This window comes from Meleagris gallopavo, chromosome 2 (genome assembly GCF_905368555.1).
Source record: "Meleagris gallopavo chromosome 2, MGAL_WU_HG_1.1, whole genome shotgun sequence".
NCBI lineage: Eukaryota > Metazoa > Chordata > Aves > Galliformes > Phasianidae > Meleagris > Meleagris gallopavo.
Genome location: NC_139405.1, coordinates 39,811,450 through 39,831,113, shown reverse-complemented (window position 1 = coordinate 39,831,113; position 19,664 = coordinate 39,811,450). Strand labels below are relative to the sequence as shown.

The 19,664-nt window shown below is 43.3% G+C and overlaps 1 protein-coding gene across 11 annotated transcripts in view; it reads right to left on the bottom strand.

Annotated features, from left to right (window-relative positions):
* Positions 1-19,664, bottom strand: part of CAPN9 (calpain 9) — a 59,117-nt gene that overhangs the window by 19,941 nt on the left and 19,512 nt on the right. For 3 of the 11 annotated variants that reach the window (XM_085219779.1, XM_085219776.1, XM_085219781.1), the window contains 6 exons: positions 19,275-19,332; positions 18,671-18,735; positions 16,316-16,384; positions 14,888-14,966; positions 13,988-14,104; positions 11,495-11,946 (listed from right to left, as the gene is read on the bottom strand). In XM_085219779.1, the coding sequence (XP_085075905.1) occupies positions 11,834-11,946; positions 13,988-14,104; positions 14,888-14,966; positions 16,316-16,384; positions 18,671-18,735; positions 19,275-19,332 (501 nt within the window). In that variant the 3' untranslated portion in view covers positions 11,495-11,833. Of the gene's footprint in view, positions 1-11,494; positions 11,947-12,737; positions 13,527-13,987; positions 14,105-14,753; positions 14,967-16,311; positions 16,385-18,670; positions 18,736-19,274; positions 19,333-19,664 lie in introns of those variants that run through there. The other 8 variants (XM_085219777.1, XM_085219778.1, XR_014882150.1 and 5 more) reach the window with 7 other exon arrangements.

Here is a 19,664-nt window from a genome sequence, read left to right as displayed (position 1 = left end):
AGTAACCAACCAGAGGTTTGCATAGGGGCCTGCCCTCAGCCTTAGCTTCCCTTCTTACCAAAAGTGGCAAGAATGCTGGTGACCCTCAAGTCAAGCTGGCTGTTTGCCTTCTGGGTACACGCTCTGAAATCAAAAAGCCAGAGAGAAGGCAGCCTTTGAAGATTCCCTCCTTACAGCTAGGTACAAAGTGTTTTATTGGGACTGCTTTTGTTGCTGTAAAGTGCCAGCTGCTATGAAAAGCTGCATTGAGACACAATGTCCTCATGGAGATGAGAGAAGAAAGAAAGGTGGGAGAAGAAGGAGAAAAGGTCAAATGGGAGTAGAAAATTCACCACACTGGGTTCTCTCTACCGTGACATTTCCCAGCTACAGGATCTGGAGCACTGGCTCCAGTTAGTTTGGTGGCAAAATTTACTGGGACTTGCAGGAAGTCTGGACTTTATTACAGCTGTTTGTTATTAAAGGGCTGACTGAATATCCTGCTCTCCTTGCCACATTTTTCAGGACTGATATCTGCCAAAAAGGAAACTAATGCTCTGTGCCTATAAGACTATGTTTAAGAAACACTGTTCTGGCCCCTGCGTTGTACCAAACCCTCTGGCTTCCACTCTCACTTGGCAGCAGCTCCATTCCTCCAGAGCAGAGAATGATGGCAAATACTTGTGGCCGCTAATTGCAGATTATTTTCACTTCTCCATCCTGAAGAAACTGAGCTGCAGCCAGTGATCCAGGGCCCCTGGGAGCTCCAGCAGCCTGGCTGGCTGGAGGAGCAGGGTTGCAGCCAACCTGGGTGAGCTCCGCAAGGCCTTCAGCAAAACCCTTCACCCGCAGCCACCCAGCTGGCTCTACAGACTGCATCTGGCCAAGGCCACGGCAAACCTGCATATGCCCCAGGAGTTGCCAGGCCAAGCCCTTCAAGCCTACAGCTATGCTCCAGTGCTAGGAGCACTATGTTTGCTAGGTCACTGCTAGAAGACAGCATTGTCCCGTTTGGGTTATTCAGTCCTGTCACAGTTCTGAAGCATTTTGGTTTTGATGGATGGAGCGGGAACCAGGAGCTGGCAAGCGTGCCCCCAGCCTCATGGACTTTATCTGGTAGTAAGTGACTGCACTTACAGAGAACTTCAGCTTGCATGAGTAAACAGCAGTTGCGAATCCTTTCTACTGTACAGATTCAGCTGAAATCCATAATAGCAACAACACCAAGTCCTTCTTTGTTCATTCCCAACTAGCCCCCAGGGCACTACTTTTTGCTAGAAATTCCATTAGTGTTTACTGTTAAGTTCACTGCAAGGCACTTCTGGTTTTAATTATATATTGTAATGCTTCCTCTGGCACTATCTCAGTATGGAAAAAATGAGCATAGGATGTAGACAGATGAAAAAACCTATTAATTCCAGCACTAATAATGCCACATCATTACAGTTACAAACGGATTTGTCTCCATTACCCAGCCCAAACAGTTGGCTTTCAGTGCCTGTATAGGAATGTAGTAAATATGGCAAAAATGTCTTTATCTGGGGAAGTTAATTTTAGATACCATGTTTAGCAAGGCAGTGGAACTACTTGGGAAAGAAATTATTGAACTTCCAATTAAAAAACACATCACAGGACGCATTGCATCTAGCTTTTCAGATATGCTCTCTTCACTGCATCCACCACATCGGAGTTTGTGCATGTTCAGCAGTGCTCATCTGTCCTGTTGTGAACTGGATGAACTGGAGTTCATTCCCTATCTCTGTAAGGCCGGAATCCCCAGACCTCCAGCCCACAGACCTGCCAACCCCACCACCCTCCTTTCATCCAGTCATGGATAAAACTACGTTTAATCTCCATGGAGCTCTTCCACTTGCTGAGGTTTCCTCAGGCCTGCTCTGTCAGCTCTGCTCCAAAAGCAGTCTCTCTACATGAAAGCTCAGATGGAGCTGCTGGTCCAAGGCTATGACAGCACCCAGGGGCAGACCCTTCCTGGGTGTCTGTTGTGCAGGCCTTCTGCCTTCCAAGAATGCAGGGAGCAAGTGGAGGAGGGCTACGGGAGGTAATGTTGCAGTGCAGGGTTAGTTTTCCCTCACAAACCCAAATTGCATATGCTTTCAACCCCTTGCTGGGGCTAGGGAGGCTCGGCCTCACCCCTGCCTTGAAAGACCCTCTTTCTCATTTGAAAAAGATTCAAGTGGCTGTTTGGCTCCAGAGGTGCAGGCAAGGCATGGATGTATATTTGCCATGCACAATGATGTAAACAGAGTAATTACAATCGAATTAGGGAGGAAAACCCTGCAACACATAAATAGTTTGTAACTAGAGAGGTGGAGGATAATATTTTTGAATTATGCAGAGCTCCACTGATCAAAAATTCCTCAGTTTCTATTATTTCTGCCATATTTAAAGTTATTTTTGTCTTCAACAGTCTCAGCACTCACAAGCAGCTACCTGCGAAGTGTTCCTGTTTCAGAACTTCTTGCCCAGAGCTGGGCTCCTCGTTCTGTGTTTATGTTCCTTGCACACCCCTTGTAGGAGGCAGCAGGACTCAGCACTTAGTGTTGGCTGTAGGGATGGGGTAGTTGATGCCAAATGTCAACTGGATGCAAACACACACGTATGTGTATTTTCAAATTCAGGAAATTGGAGCACAAAAACGCTAGCTCTTGCTAATAGGAATTGAAATACTGAAGATCTACTGGCGTTTCCTCTTCTATTGACACTCTGAGGCTTAGCACCGCACCCCACCTTGAGATGCCCTCATGAGATTTCCTGTGGGGTGGGAACATCCTCTGTCTATCAACAACAATGCTGATATTTGTTGTTATCTTTAGAGGACTGATGAGATAAAGACCATGGAGTTCTGTGTCTCATGGACAGATGCCACAGTGCAGTACCTTAGTTTGTTGCAGGTAAAATTAAGATTTTTTGCTAAAGTGGTTGTAAGTAATGATGGTGAAGACCACTTCTGGCCATTCTCTATCTGAGACTATTGGCTGTGATATTTCCCTTTACAAATTACTCACAGCACTCTGTTCTTTGCTATTAAGAGCCAAAGAAGATACCTCTTCCTCTGTTGAAATTTCAAACTACATGAATCATAGCCCAATGAGTGAAGCTGCAAATTTTATAATTACAGAACATTTTCTTGTTCCATCACTGGGGTTATTCTAAAGAGGTTTTCTATGCTGAACTCTTTCAGATATTTACTGATAGCAGAAAGTACACAGAGATTCCTCTTCAGAGACTTCTAATGAATGCCACAGGCTCTGATCTTGATATCAAATGACAACACTCACCTCAGGCTGAAAGCCTGCATGCAGCTCAAGGCATTGTCTTGACCTTCCTAAAGGGAGCAAAAGGCATCAGCTGAAGTCACTTGGAAGGGATCACATGGTAGGAAGTGCAAGGAATTGACATCTGTAAGCCACTTGAGATGATGGGAAAGACACCTTTGTGAACACTAGCTGAAACCATCGCGTAACTGAAGATGAAATGTCCCCATGCTTTGATAGGCTTCGCGCTGGGTCCTGCACAGAAATTCTGCAGTACTACACAGTAGTGTAGTAGAAGGGACAGAAATTCAACTGGGTGGAAATTCCAGAACAGATTCCTACAAAATCCCCAAAATTCCTGCAAAATCCTGCTGGCAGGCAGTGTCTCCTGTGACTATGGGAGAAGCTGGGCACCATGCTCTGCCAATGCAATCTCTAGCTACAGCACAGGTATCACCTCTAATTTTAGCCCCAGGAGCAGTGAAAGCCCTCTTGAGTTGCAGCATACATTGATAAAGCATCTAAATCAAGGCTGCTTAGCCTAAAGCTGGCTTTCAAATGGAAAAGGCCGAGTGCTAAATTTTAAATCTAATTTTGAATGACGCTGAATTCAGCCGAGAAATTGCATTTTTCCCTTGGGACAGAGATGGGTCTGTGACTGCAGGCAATTGCCTCTACAGAGCAAGCTTGGTTTTTTTTTGTATCCAGTCAGTTTTGAAGCTGAGCGATCCATGTGTGGTGAGTCAAAAGTTGGCTGTCAGTGTAGGGTACAAACCACCTCCCTATTTGGGGTTATTACTGCAGAATTTTACACAAGCTGTCCTACATGTATATAGAACACGTGCATATATCTGCGTGTGTGCATATATATATACATAAATCATTATTTATGTTACAGATTTTGTTTAAAGTATATACATCGAAATTGATGTATACATTAATACACACTGAAGGGCTGGTGTTCTGCTTTTCCTTTTTTCTGTGTGTCTGAGTGATGCACAGGAGTAGTCAGAGTGCAAGGAGGAACATTGTTCTGCTTAGAAGAGTACTGCAGCATTATAACATTAATGTTAGACCTCCAAGCACCTTTAAATCACCAATTCCCACTCTTGCAGCAGTTTGATGTTAATGTTTGTCAAGAGCTGGATGTTAATGATCAGAGAAGCTACTAAATTAACAGCTCTGGAGACTTAATTGTCAGAACACTTTCAATTATTTATTAGGGAAGGAAATCCCTACCTGTAAATAGAGCCAGCAAAGGGTTGTTTCAAGCCAGGAGCAGTAACAACACATTAAAGCAGTCACAAGTCATGAGTTAAGGCCACTAAAATTATCAATATGGTTTGAACTTCAAAAAGCAGTAAAATAGCATCGATCATTGTATTCTGGCCTCTGAATCTTTAACCTGCTCAAAATGCCATTTTCTAGATTTTCTCTGTCATTAAAGCTGGAACTTACTGTAGAAATTCTGTCAATTCTCACTTTCTCATAGACCTCTCGGGTTCATGCTTTATGGAGAACACAACATCTTGTGACACTGACAGTGCAGTTGTAAAGCTGCCAACAAGGAGCACACCTTCTAATAAAGATCAAAATTTTGAGCAGTGGAATTGTTTTCCCCAAAAAGTGAGCCCAGACCATGGGCTGTGTCTTTCTTGTCTGGTGCCTTCTGGGATGTCCAAGGTCCAAGAGTTGAGTGATAATGGCACCTTGCTGGAGAATTTTTCTCTGGTCTATGAAGGGAAATAAGTACAGTGCCATATTTGCATTAAGCACGTCTTGCCCCTTTGCCATGGCTCTTGTGGGTACATCTCTGCATCTGTCCACAGGAAAGTGGTCCCCCCAGTGCCCTGCCAGACCCTTGCTCCCTCAATCAATCCATTCTCACCAAGGCATTTGGGGTACAAGACGGCCACAATGCAGAATGATTGATGCTGGCAGGGACCTCTAGTGGTCACCTGGTCCAACCCTCTGCTCAGGGAGGTTGCCCATGCCCAAGACTCAGGATGCTGCATCCGGGCAACATAGCTGCTCTCCCAACAGGCACCTTGTTTACTAAATAGAAAAACCTGGCAGGAGAGTGAGCCTCGGGTACATCAGCACAGGCAAATGGGGCACGCAGAGTGCTAAGTGCTCGCTCTGCCCACGCTGTGCTCAGAGAAGCAGCAGTGGAACATGCTTCTGCAGGGGGATCAATTCCAGCAGGAGAAATTGCAAGGACAGGAAGGAGGGGAGGAGTGAATGGTGCTCCTGCTTTTCCCTTGGATGAAGTTTTACCATGTTGGCCTGAAGATTTGCTAGTCGCCCACAGGAATTTGTTTTCTTAAGGCTAGAAGTAATAGACTTTCATAATTACATTAAAGCATTGAAGACTGCTCATGCTGCCCCTGCTTTCTCTCCCTTTCTCCTCCTTGCTAAAACAAACCTCATGCCCACGTTCTTTTCCTCGCACTGACTGCACATCTTTCCACCAGGGCTTATGCAAACTGCACTGTGACCCTTTTTCAGCAGCTAGCCAGCCACGCACCTGTTTTCAATTAAAATTTCTTACTGTAGCTCTTGCTGGCTCAGAAAAGTGTTTTGACAAGCGTGAGGTTTCCTGCCCCTGGAAAGAACAACATCTCTTTAACAGTGCAGTGGGTTCTCCTGGAGAGATCTTACCCTGAGCTGCAGAGAAAGCTGCACTCGCTAAAAGGATCAGAAGCTGAATCAGCCATTGTGGTACCAAGTGTCCCAGAGCTCCTGGCTTTAAGAGGGCTTTTGGCACCAGCACAGGACATGTTGCTTTGCTTTGGCTTTGGTTGCTGCCATTACAGTGTCCTCATAAAGATACTTCTCAATCTCTGCTTCTTGTGCTCGAACATCTGCTTACCCCAGTTTGAGACAAAATATATATGATATTCTTCTTAAGGATAATATCAGGAACTTCAGCTGAGCCTGGTGGGGTACAAAGCTGAACTGAGGCTGTAACTATCAGCCACCCACCATCTTTACTGCAGTGCCTAGAAAGCCCTCGCTAAAATGAGAGGAGATCTATTCATGCTTTCATACTGGAGAAAAAATCTGTGAGGATGGCACTTTCTGTACAATGGCTTCTCCAGTTCTCAGGGACTTAGAGCATTTCTGCCTCTGCTCTCCTTGACCTATGTCCTGCTAAAATTTTCTGTGAGTTATTTGTCAGGTAAATATGCAAAAGGGCCATCCATCCCATCAACAGATGGTGGCAGTGGCTGAGAGCTACCCTATTAATTGCTGACCCCATTTCTATTTTGGTCACTTAGCACATCCTCTAGGAAACGGATGGGATCAGTCATGATAAATCCAATCTCTGTGGCCCCAGATAATCTGTTTTCAAGCTGGAGTGGGCACTGTTTGTCCTGACAGCCGGCTGCAGGACAGCCAAGGGACTGCAGGGCAATGTGGCTGCAGCTCAGAAGAGAAGACTTGTGTCACTGCTTCTGTGTACAGTAAGTGGGTTTGGTTTACAGCATTGTGTCCTAGAGTGTCCTGCCTGAGGTATGGCATATGCCACTCTTGCATGATGCACTGTAGGAATGCATCTCTCTAAAGGTGCAACTGGTTAATTCCTGAATGGCTTACAGCCTTTCTTTTGGGTATTAAATTCATGCAGAAAAGCCACATGTCTACTAACTGTAGGAGGCTGGAGAAAGATACATGTGATTCAAATTGTTCAGTGGTTTTGAGCCCAGATCTCCTGTTTCTCTAGGCACTATGATATGAGACACTGTGCCTTAGTGGTAGGGATCTTTGAAGCTCCCAGTGCTGCAAATGCTCTGCTGTGCCCTGAAACAAAGCAGCCTTCAAGATATCAGTAATGGTGGAAGGTGTACACCGGGATTTAAAAGTGATTTGACCATCCTGATGATCAGACAAAGTGAATCACAGAATCACAGAACTGTAGGGGTTGGAAGGGACCTCCAGAGATCATCGAGTCCAACTCCCCTACCAAAGCAGGTTCCCTACACCAGGTCACACAAGTAGGTGTCCAGGCGGATCTTGAATATCTCCAGAGAAGGAGACTCCACAACCCCTCTGGGCAGCCTGTTCCAGTGCTCCGTCACCCTCACCGTAAAGAATTTCCTGCACACATTTGTGCGGAACTTCCTATGCTGCAGTTTCTGGCTGTTTCCCCTTGTCCTGTCTCCACACGCTGCTGAAAAGAGACTGGCCTCGCTGCTCTGCCCCCCACACCTTAGATATTTATAGACCTGGATCAGGTTCCCTCTCAGTCTTCTTTTCTCAAGGCTAAACAGACCAGTTCACTCAGCCTTTCTTCATAGGGGAGATGCTCCAGGCCCTTCACCATCTTTGTGGCCCTTCACTGGACTCTTTCCAAGAGATCCCTGTCTTTTTTGTACTGGGGAGCCCAGAACTGGACACAGTACTCCAGATGAGGCCTTACCAGGGCAGAGTAGAGGAGGAGGGTCACCTCCCTCAATCTGCTGTCTATGCTCTTTTTATGCACCGCAGAATGCTTGTCAAGAAACACTTAACCATCAAGAGGAACAGAAGCTGCATCCCAGCTGTTCCCTCCTTGGGCTGGGTGCCCAGTGCTGGGCTGCAGATCTGGCACAGCAGCAGCTGGACAGCTGGGGAGTCAGATCTGTGCCCCCCAGCAGCAAAAAGAGCTCTGCTGGGATTCCCAGCAGGCCAGGAGGGCAGGGGAGGCCCAGAGACTTCCAGAACAATGCAGTAGTTTTCCCCCTGGGCAGCTTGTCTCCGTTGTATTTGTGTCCCCAGCTGCTTAGCAACTGGATTAAACTGTCACAAGATGCTGGCGGTGCCCTCCCTGCCAGGGCAGGGGCAGGGCTACATCTGGTGGGACTGTCTGCCAGAAGAGTGAGCAGGGTCCTGCTGTCTGCGGCTGTGCCCAGGCTCCAGCCCTCGCCCAGTCTGACAATGCTCTGGGAGAACTCAGGCCTTCTCCCTGCCGGGTGGCCCTGCTCAGTAGTTCTGACCTCCTTTTCAGGGCCACGCGAAGGGCAATAGATGAAAACAGAGTTGTTGGGAGGGCAGTTTATAATATCACTTGTCCTTATAAGTGGCTGACGTGGAAAATATAGTTGTTTGCGAGAGTTGACAGCTTGTGTTTACCTCGATCTGCAAGTATTTGTAATTCATTTCTAAAATGATGAAGCTCTAGACATACCGGGAACATTACAAATGACCCTCAGCGCTCTGATGTGCTTCCAAAACATGCGCTGCCACGAGTTGAAAAGCACGAAGACTCAGATGTTTCCAGGGAGAGATAGGGAGATGATGCAGATGAAATGAAAATGGTGGAGATAACTCATCTATCTCTATACAAATATTTAATTTTGATGGCTGGAAGCAACCACAATGATTACAAATGGGGAGAAAGCGTCATCACTCCGAGCATCTCTCCTGCCTGATGCCACGGCACTCCCAGGAGCTGGTGCCAGCAGTAGGCCCATGCTTTGGTTTTCATTCTCTCCCACACCTCCTGGCCCTGCTGTGCCTCAGGCACCTCTGTGCTGATAGATCAAGAGTCTGGGGACCAGCGTCACACCTCATGGGAGTTGGAATATATCTATGACAGAAATAGGACGTTTTGGAAGTGGGTGGCATTGCCAAAGATTCAGCATTACTGAGCTTTTCAAAGAAACATGAGGTAACTTCTGTCCACACAGGTGCCCAAAATTTCAACTCTTTCATCTGTGTGTGGAGAAAGAACAGAATGCAGTTTTGCTATTTCTCAGTTTCTTTACATTTTTATGGCAGTTCCTCATGGTCCTCTGTGCTAGGTTGGATACTAGGAAAAGTTTCTTCTCCAAAATAATGGTGAGGTATTGGAATAGGCTGCATGGGGAGGTGGCGGGGTTGTCACTGTCCCTGGAGATGTTCAAGAACTGTCTGGATCTGACACTGAGGGACGTGGTTAGTAGGCATGGTGGGGGTGGGCTGAATGTTGGACTTGATGATCTGAGAGATCTTTTCCAAACTTAATGATTCTATGATTCTGTATCTCTTGTGACTAGGGCAGGAAACCTCTGAGACTGGAAAATCCATTGCAAAATCTGCATCAGAAACTGGTGGTGGAGGTGGGTGGGCCAGCTCTGGCCAACATCTGGCCTGAGGTTTCAGCAGCAGGTTTTAGGGAGGCAGTTTTTGTTCTGAGAGGGAGCAGGAGAGGACGCTCAAATTGCAACCTTGTGGCTAAGTGATTTTTTTTCCACCAGAAGTATGTCTGAAAACTGCATCTAATGTTTCCCATTAAAGCAGCCACTAACATAGAGGCAGGGCTCTCAGCATGAGCCAGTACTTGCTGACAAGATCTGCATGCACCACATGAGGGAATGTATAGCTCTCATGGCTTTCAGACCACCCTAAGTGATTTGCCATAGCTCTTGTAATGATGCAGAGCCAAACACGTCCATACCTCATGTCACAGAAGTCAGAAGGATCTGACTTCAAACTCCTTGGCTGAAATAAAAGGGAGCCAGCAAGCCCAGGGCTCTGCTTCTGGGCACTGGACTGCCCTCCTGAGAACCAAGTGCTGAAAGGGACTATTGCATTCTGACGGGGCTGTGAAGTCAAACGTCTTTCACTCGCCCACCCATTCACTTGCACAAGCAATGTAACAGCAGAATAAAAGCCCATACCTACAGCAGAGATTATATAATCCTCCACTTTCAAATGCCCTGGCTCCCAAGGTTGCTTTTCACTTTTGGAACAGGGCCTTATTCTAATTTGCAAAGGATTTGGGTGTTAACTCTCAGATTCCTTGTGATACAGTCAGCAGGTAACTGTTTTGAGTGGGCAGAAAACAAGCTGGGGTGTTTTTGTCTTAAATGCATGAATTTTCACTTAAATGCAGATATTTTTACTTGTGCTCTACTGCTCTCACTCCAGTATTTATCACTTTCTTTACTAAACCTGATCTCTCCAAGACACCATCAGCTGTCTAGAAAAACAGAAAGCTACAGTGGAGGAGCCAGACATGGAGAAGTCTCTTTTCTTCTGCATAGCTTGTGAATATTGCTTCAGAAAGAAAATGTATTACAACAAATTTGTATCAACATCCAAGCTCACACAGTGAACCAGCTAAGAATCTATTAACTTAGTTTGAAGTATGTGGCCAAATATTTATAGGACAGTCTAGATTTCCATGCAAACTTTCACAAATTTAGACAGCTGCCTCCAGTGCTGTTGAAAACACATACAACCAGCACATCTGAAAATCAATACATCCCATTTGGGTTGCGTACCTCGGTTGGTCACATATTGCAACCACTACCTTTATCCCAGTTTTAAGTTAGCTCCAGAGCATTTTCTATACAGTTATCATTGTTACTATACGGATTGCCATTGTTGGGAAAAGAAATGGATATTTTAACTATCATGATCCTTTTTTTTTTTTCCTGTAGTTTGAGCTTCATCTTTATTGCAGCTCAATTTTCATTCCAGAATTGCTCAGTAGGTCTAAATCTAGAGAAAATAGAGCCCTAGCCGTCTTAGTGATCCTGGACAGTAGAGAATACAAAGAAGCTCTTCTAGGGCCATCTGTTTTGCTGCAAGAAAGGCTTTCAGAAACAAATCCAGATAGTTGATTCATTATAAAATAGACATAAGTTATGAAGATATTCATAGAAACAAATCCATTGGAGACCTCTTAAGTTCCTGGCTGTTATTACTCTTATTTTTTAAGTCAGCACTGGCTATCAACATCACATGAATAATGCAGTGCAAAAGACAAATGCAAAATAGCAATAGCTGCAGAGACCAGAGCCTTACCACTGGTAGCATTTAGATCATATAATATGATTGTAATTGCTCTTCTGGAGGCATGGTTGTTGTGGGATCAAACTCTGACTGTGGGTGGGGGAAGATGTCCCCAAGCAAGAGCTCACTGTCTCCTGAGCCATGTGTGCCTCTGAAGATGCAGCCAAGCTGTGTGCAACTGTGTGCAGACTCTGGCTTGTGGGGCATACTTTGGCACAGACAGAACAGGAACTGAGGGGAGTGAGATGCAAAAATTTTTCTCTAAATTAAATCTATGATGAATATCAGGTCTTAGCTTAAATAACATTCTTCTAAGGAAGTCTGGACCAGGGACCTATGTCCTAAGTGCATATTCAGGGATGGATTTTCATCCATCCATTCCCTTCACAGAATAGCAGGCTGAAATCCATGTGGCTGCAACAAGAAGCTTGTTATGTAGCCACACAGCAGGCCTGGAAATAAATTCCAAATCGAACAAAATTTTATGCAACTTTATATTTTTAAAAGCATCTTAAAGCAATCTGTAGCCATGCAGCAATAAAGATGTTTAATCATTGTAGTCTGTGCTATGCTGAAACTAAATACAATCCTATTTCATAAAAGACTGTGTTCACTCAGGGGCATCAGTTTCAGTCTGCTTGAGAGACATGTGTGCCTCATCCAAATATCTCTCCCAGTAACAAATCCATCAACAGGTTTTATCAAAATTAAAAACAAAATGAGATCTAACTGTTGAACTCCTGAGCACAACAGGGCTGGAGACCAGAAAGATGAGCAGCATTAGTCTTCCTCCACACGAAAGCTCCAGGTGAAGTTTACATGATAAGGGCATCACAGCTGTTGGAGCAGAAGTCATGGCAGTGACAGCACAAGAGACTCCTGGCATCCAAGTCTGACTTCCTCAGATGTTCATTGCCAGGTTGATGAACTAATATTGAAAGAAAGATCAAATTTACAATAAGTAATTTCAGGTCCTTCACCTGCCTCCCCAAATAAAAGAGCAAAGTTCAAAAGCATTCCCTTGCTCTGATTTGACCTCACACAGGGAAAGGGATCTTTGTTCAGTGGCTTTTATGTCCTGTTCCTACTGGAGACCATAGGTAGTAAGCAAGCAGGACTTTCCAGCATTTACTTCTGTGCTTAAAGGGAAGAGGGTAGAGCTCTTTGAGCACTGAATGCCAATAGCAGCAGTGTGTTTATTTCCTTCACCACAGCCCAGGAGCTTTCACATTTGCTGTGCCAGGGAACAAAGTGTGCATTGCCCCAGGGAACTTCGGGTAAGTGTAAAATCAGAGAGAGACAGACCATGTGTGCAGCAGGAAGACAAAGAGAGCACAAAGAAAACAACAAGCCTATGCTGAGAAGCTGAGGATGCACATTAACTGACATGCTGATTTCAACTGCTGAGGGAGTTGAAAGAATCCCGTCCCAGTTTGCTGCCTCTCCTTTCCCCCACTGTGAGCTGGCACCCAAGGAAGGTAAAAGTAGAAAAGCCAGAAGGGGGGATGGGAAGCTGTCTGTGTGCAACAGGGCAAGGAAGGAAATAGCATAAAGGAGATGTAATCAGTGTGCGTGTTGTAAAATCACAGCCCTGATGAAATCTATGGCAGACAGTCCTGTGCTCCCATGGACACAGATTTCACCTCCAGTTCTTATGTGAAGACCAAACGCTAGAGAAGCCACATCATTTTGCTGGTGTTTATGAAGCTGCACTCATACCTCGCCAATATTCAACTTAATGAAATCCTTGTTTTTCACACTCAATGCTTGGAATACTCCTGAAATGAAAAGCAGGACACAGGAGCTATAAATATGCTTCATTCATATTCATGCATGAGCTCCCCATCCCACATCGGGTGGCTGTGTCTAGGGCAGGGAGGGCCTGGCACAAAGGCTGGATGCTTAGGGCTGCTGAGTGGTGGTGGCTGCTCTGAAAAATGAATTCCTTGGAAGGGGAAAAGTCTTGCTGACTTCAGGCCTCTGTGCAAGCCTCACATCAGGAATCAAAAGGAAATGAATGCCTAAGCACTCAGATTTGGATAATCAGAAATCATCTAATTTTTCTCTCAGTACTTTATACTTCTCACAGAATCACAGAATGGCCAAGGTTGGAAGGGACCTCAAGGATCATGAATCTCCATGCCACATGCAGGGCCATCAACCTCCCCATTTAATACCGGACCAGGCTGCCCAGGACTCCATCCAACCTGGCCTTGAACAGCTCTAGGGATGGGGCATCCAAAATCTCTCTGGGCAGCCTGTTCCACCACTCTCACCACTTCTATTGCCACGGACATAACCAGGAAGTAAAGAGAAGAAAAAACAAAAAGTATTACTCAGGAAAATTCATTGCGATTGTCATTGAGTTGAGATGCGTTGTGTTTGAGTTGAGTTTGGAGTCACACTGATGATCACTTCAGTATTTATCCAGCCATTTTACTTGTCTCTACTGCTTCTGCTCCAGAACAAGTGAAACACTGCATGTGAATGAACCAAGACCTATGGTGCCTTGATGAGCAGAGAACAGTATCTTCAGCCAATTCAAAAGAAATTGGAGGGAAGTGGTGACAGTGAGTTTGAGTACTGGGGAGAATAGGGGCTGGACCCAACAGGACACACAACTGCTCCATATTTTTATGAGTAAGATTTGGCTAAAAACTGGCTGGGCACCACTATTCCAATGGGTGTGACACGAGAAAAGGACACAACACAGACTTTGCCAGCATTCTTTACATGCCTTGTGCATTGCTGTGGAGTTTATGAAGCTGGCTCTATTCACTTGGGGAAATTTTCCATCAGCAGCAAAGCATTTTTCTCTTTACAGGAGAAAAGCTATTCTAAAAACAAATGCTAAACAGAGCTACTTTATATTAGCCATTGAATATACACACTTTACCTCAGATATTAGGCAATATGCTTGATAGCAACCGAAAGTGGTTTTTTTTCTTCCAGAGGAAGAAGATACTCACGACTTGCATTCTCTAAGCGAATTAGGCAGTTTAGAAAATCATCAAAATCAATCTGGAACTGCTCATCAGAGTATCGGAGGACGATCAGCTGCAGCAGGTAGTTGTTGAGTTGATATCCTTCCCAAACACATACACAAAGGAAAAAATGAGCAGCCGCATAGAACAGATAAGGATCTGCAAATATGTACTAACTAATGTTGAAAACCAGTTAATAGGAAGATGTGCAATGGCACACATCCACCCAAGAGGTGATCTGATTGTGAAGTGAATAACTAACTGAACAACAAATTTTTCAGTCACTGGATATGACAGACCACTCTGTCTCTCTGAATATTGAAGAGACTTCTGCAAAGCTAGGTGCTTTAATAATAAAAATACTTTATGATGTTATGCAAACCCATGATTGCTCTTCATTACAAAGAGCTTACTCACTGCTCCTACACACCTAAGGTGGAGATGGGCTCCGAAGTGTTTTCCTTTAGGGTTTAACCTTGCAGTGTTGAGTTTCACAGAGCTCAACAAAAATGTAAACATTTATCTGACAAGCAAGAGGATGGAGCATGCCACTGGCCCATTACTGACTGCTTCAAACCCTTGTGGGCACAAGGAAAGCTAAGGTTGGCCATGCAAGTGCTCTAACTAAAGGGTAGTCTGATCTTACCTACATCTCTGTACACATTTCAGAAGAGGCTGCAGGGTCGCCACAAAGGAGCATGCGGGTTTTCACTTAGATGCTAAAAGTCCATTCAATTTCCCTTCTACATACCTAAAGTCTTCTCTGGGATTTAGTGCTTCTTGCAGTTACGGGGTACCCAGCCGGCATCATTGGTTGCAACCTTCTTTGCCTACAGAAATTTGCCTGACTTATCTTACCTGTAGTGTTCATAGCGCTTGTCTTACCTGCAGCTTTGAGAGCACTGCGAAGCTCATAGGAGGACATCGAGCCAGATTTATCAAAGTCAAATCGAAGAAAGATATTCTGTTACACAAGGAACAGATGAAAAGTTCAGTATTTCCACATGAAAGGGAGAGTAGAAATGGCATACAAAGGCAAGGTGTTTATCTCTGTGTGGCATAAGCTCTCAGTAAAGTTGACAAGACTTTAGACTAGATCTAGTTTGATCTGCAGTAACTGAGAATAACATCTGGGACCCAATTCTCTGTCATATGGGTAGGCTGTTGTGAAACTTAAGTACTGCCAAACCCAAGCATTCAGAAATGATGAAGTGCTCTTCATAAAAAGAATTCTGTGATTTTTAAGAAGTAATTTTTATCTGAGAAGGATGTATTTTTATTTGTCTTCTACCTTCTTTCCCCTAAGGCAGAATCCTGAATCTGTTTTCATGTTTTTCTCTATAATTCTGAAGGTAGAAACTAATTGTTTAACAAGAAATTGAGATTATCCCTTACTCATTTGCTTGTGGATATAAAGATTCTAAATACCCATGGTGTACCTGGTGCAACTGGTTTTAGTTTTGACCTAAGTATTAAATGATGAAGTTGGAGTTCAAATCCATCCTTTTAATGAGATGACAAACAAAAATCTCCCTTAGAATATGAGTTAAATAGAGATGTTTTCACGTTCAGTTTGAAATTTGCTATCAGATATATGTGCAATCTTCTTACAGAAGTCAAAAATTTCTCAAGCTTCCTTATTAAAAAAACAATGCATCTTTTGATAAAAGAGGTATGACATTAGGACCCAGAATAAGTGCCATTTCTGATGGCACAGACAAGAAGCAGAGAGCTGCATATTTTGAATGCTTGGGTGAAGTATGAATTCAGAAAAAAACTATTAATGACCATGAGGAAGCAATTATGATGCCTTTATTTGAATATTCACTCTGTGCCCTGATTCTGAAAGTCTGCTTCTTTTTACTGCCATATACAACAGCAGGGAAATGTGTTTAAAATTGGAATCAACTTTCCCAGACTTCAGTACTTTTGATTACTGAGAGATCGATAATGGAAATGCAGTGACTTATGAGATGATGTTTCCTACTAGAGATGAATCATCATTTTCTTCTTCTGTACTCCTTAATTTTCATTTTGATTGGATTCCTTGGTAGCGCCCACTACATTCTTTGTCCCAAACATACTTGATTTCCTTATTAAAATCTCTGTTATTTCCAGAAAACCATTAAGGTTTAGCATCATGGAAAGCCAGGGTCCAAAAACAAGCAGTATATTTTTAAAACATTTGTTTTGAGTTTAAATTTCTGGCTTATAAACACTCCTGTCTCTATTTTTGTCTGCATATGCATAATAAGCTAGGCATGAAATAGCTACTAACATGGAGAAACAAATACAATGCATAATGTCACCTACTATCCATTTCTTCAGTTTTTCCCAGAAAACTTTGAACTCACTGAATTCCAGTTTCCCGTTGCCACTGGTCTAATAATCTGGATTAAGGAAAATAACACATTGCATACAGGTGCAAATTCCAGCTGAATTTACTATTTCTTTAAACATATAACATTACATTGTCTTGTGCCACTGAACCTGATGCAGGATTTATCACGAGGTGCAGGCTCAAGCAGTTACAGTCATGGCTGTGGCTGTGATACTTAGGGAACATAATGTGATAGAAAAACACAGCTGAACAATGCAGGCTCCACAGAACAAGAAAGACAGAGTGTTCTGAGACAAGAACAGCTTTGGATGTAAATGTGATCTAAATGATTCAGAGAATGAAATTACCTGATTAAAACAAATTGCTACTGTAGTTGAAGCAGTTAGTCAACCAATGTGTTATTCAGTATTGTTATCTAGAGATGATGCAGTGACTCCATCAAAGATTAAATGAGAGTTGTGAGACGAGGCTGGCAAAATCTGGTCTGAAATAATAGTCTGTAAAGTAGTGCTGAGAGATAGTGACAAGATGTACCTGGACTTCACTGTTCCTGAAATGTGAGGGTCTTCTTAATACTTATGTACTGAGTTACTGACGGTCACCTCACTCGTATTTCTCTTCCCCTTTCCATCTCACTTTTCAAAATAAAGCCCTTGCTGAGATGGACACTAGCTCAGCAAGCGTTCACAATGGCCAATGTGTGCCATGCCATTAAATAGCATGCTTTTGTTTAAGCATCTGTGACATTACTGAGGGCACCCACAGGTTCCATGGACACTGTCATTCCTATGAAAAGTCTGTCTTTGTACTCAGCCAGGTTCTTCTTCCTGGTGTCAAGACTTTGCTCCCATCCCCCTGCTGCATGGTGACTACAATCAGGAAATTTGATGGCATATGACATGGAATGGACTTGCAAGCATCAACTCAAGCTTACATTTGTGTCCTTTTGCTCCTCCATTTTATTTTAAATTCCATGACCATTATGAGATGGTTGTGCCTGTATTCCTCGTGCTTCCAAAGCAGATGAGATATCTCCCCATTAATTCAAAACTATGTAGAGATTTTCTGGGAAGCACTGCAAAACATGGAAACTATTTGGCTATAACCTAAATAGTAGGAGCTGCCATATGCCAGGGTCAAGTGTAGACTCTTGTTCTGCTCTAAAACCATGTAAGGATGAGAGGTGAACATGGACTGGCTCCCTACTGAAGCTTGGTTTCTAAGGGAGGAGATTTAGGACTGGTCCGCTGTTTCTTGTTGCACGTGCATAGTGACGGATCTCCACCAAATTTTAATGTTATGGACATAGCTTTTACAGGATACAGTTTGATTTATTTCGGTTTTGCATTAGAAGTCTTTGAGAACATGCTACTGCCATCATGGACTTAAGCAACTGAAGGAAAACATAAGAATTTACTAGTTGAACGAGCAGGACAAAACTCACATATTAGATAGTTGTCTTGTCAGAACTGTATCTGTTTTGTCTCTTGTAACAAAATCAACTGTCAGAAAAGCATACCACCAAAAATAGGTCTACCTGAAGAGAAGCCATACTAAATTCAACAGACAGCAAAACATTGCAAAGGATGAACCCAGTGGAGAACTGCCAGGGCTGTAATTCATCAAGTCTAATATCTATGCCATCATTTAGCATTTCTCACAGTCAAGCACATCCTGATCAAGCATAATAACACCATTCTTTTCACTGTCTGTAGGAGAAGTCTAGAAAGCTAGCATAGATGTAGACACTTCCATCACAAATGCCTAAATTTGGACAGAAAAATCTTACCCACAAGTCTGCTTCCTGGAGTTCTAGAGTCCAGCTGAATGTCCAGATTCACCAGCTTTTCATCTGGCTCTCAAAAAACCCACAGCCCTGATGTCAATAACTTTTACCAATCTGCTGATTCCTAATTTTTTTACCCATAATTTCCATGCACACCTCTGTCTGGTGAATTCCACTCTACAGACAGCAGACAGAGTAATACTTCAGTAATCTTTTCCAGATCTTTTCTGAATAATCTGCATCTTGAAAAATCCACTGTTCTCTATGTAAATAACTTGAGATTTATTTGTACAGGTGTTTGGCTTGAAGCATCTCCCTCTGAATTGTGCAGCAGAAAATGGTCTGTCTTGAAACTCCTAACCCTGAATTTCTAAAGCAAAAATCAGAATACAACTTTCAATTTTTTTCCTTTTCCTTTCCAGTGGACAGCATTCTCAACATGACATTGCCACACTCATTTCCAATATTCATGACAGGCCCTGCTATGAACAATTATATTCAGTATTTGTTCAGCACCACGAGCACTTATTTGAAAGGATACATCCATAAGAGAAATGATGTTTCGGCATGAAATGAGACTTAACTTCTTGAATTTGATGTCCTTTGCTGAAAAAAGACAATAATAAGAAAGAAATCATTGGGCAAATCTACCTTTTATAATTCCATAATAGAAAACAGAATTTCATAAGCACTGATAGCTGGCTCTTAGGCCTCATGGGAAGGATTCATGCACTGGAACATGAAGACAGCCCACTCTTTATGGAAATCATAATCCAGACAGAGGAGGTATGAACTGAAGACATAAAAGAAAATATTCTCTTTGTTTCTTGTTATACAAAGGAACTATGGCAGTGCCATGAACTATGTCCAGGTCTTACTAGTCCCACTCCCAGCAGAACAGTAGTGCAGTGTAGAACTAGCTTCATTGAACTGACATGGGTCATGCTGGAGGCAGGGCAATCAAGTGGGTAGATCACAGACTAGATGTTTTTCCAGCTCTGCCCTGGCTGGAGGACACCATGCAAGACTAGTAACACAGCCTTTATTTTTCCATCTGTAAGGGAGCTTAAGAGCAGCTTTTATAAAGTTCTTTATGGCTCTTAACTGCATGCCACTGAGCAACAACAGAGATTATCAGTACTTACTGTTTTTTAATACTGCATTTAGAACATATTCAAGTTCTTCTGCAGCTACTTCCATGTCCTGAAGTTTAAAAAAGAAAAAGAAAAAAAGACAAAAAAAAAAAAAAGAAAGAAGCATCTGGTGCTTGAGTGTTTGTAGAATAAAACATATAAAAAACCTCAGAAAATATCATCCCATTCCCCGGCACTTCATTGCACCTCAGGAAAAGAGAATCATACAAAACCCAGAAAAGGCTAAAAATCAAAGAGCTAGCAAAATACAGAAGTGCTACTGTGCATGAGGCTGTCTGCAAGCAATCTTAAGATGGAACCATTGATTCAGTGAGAAAGAAAAATGCAGGTGGACACTGAACCATATAGGCTCCCTCGGGACTTGAGTTCTAGTTCTGAACC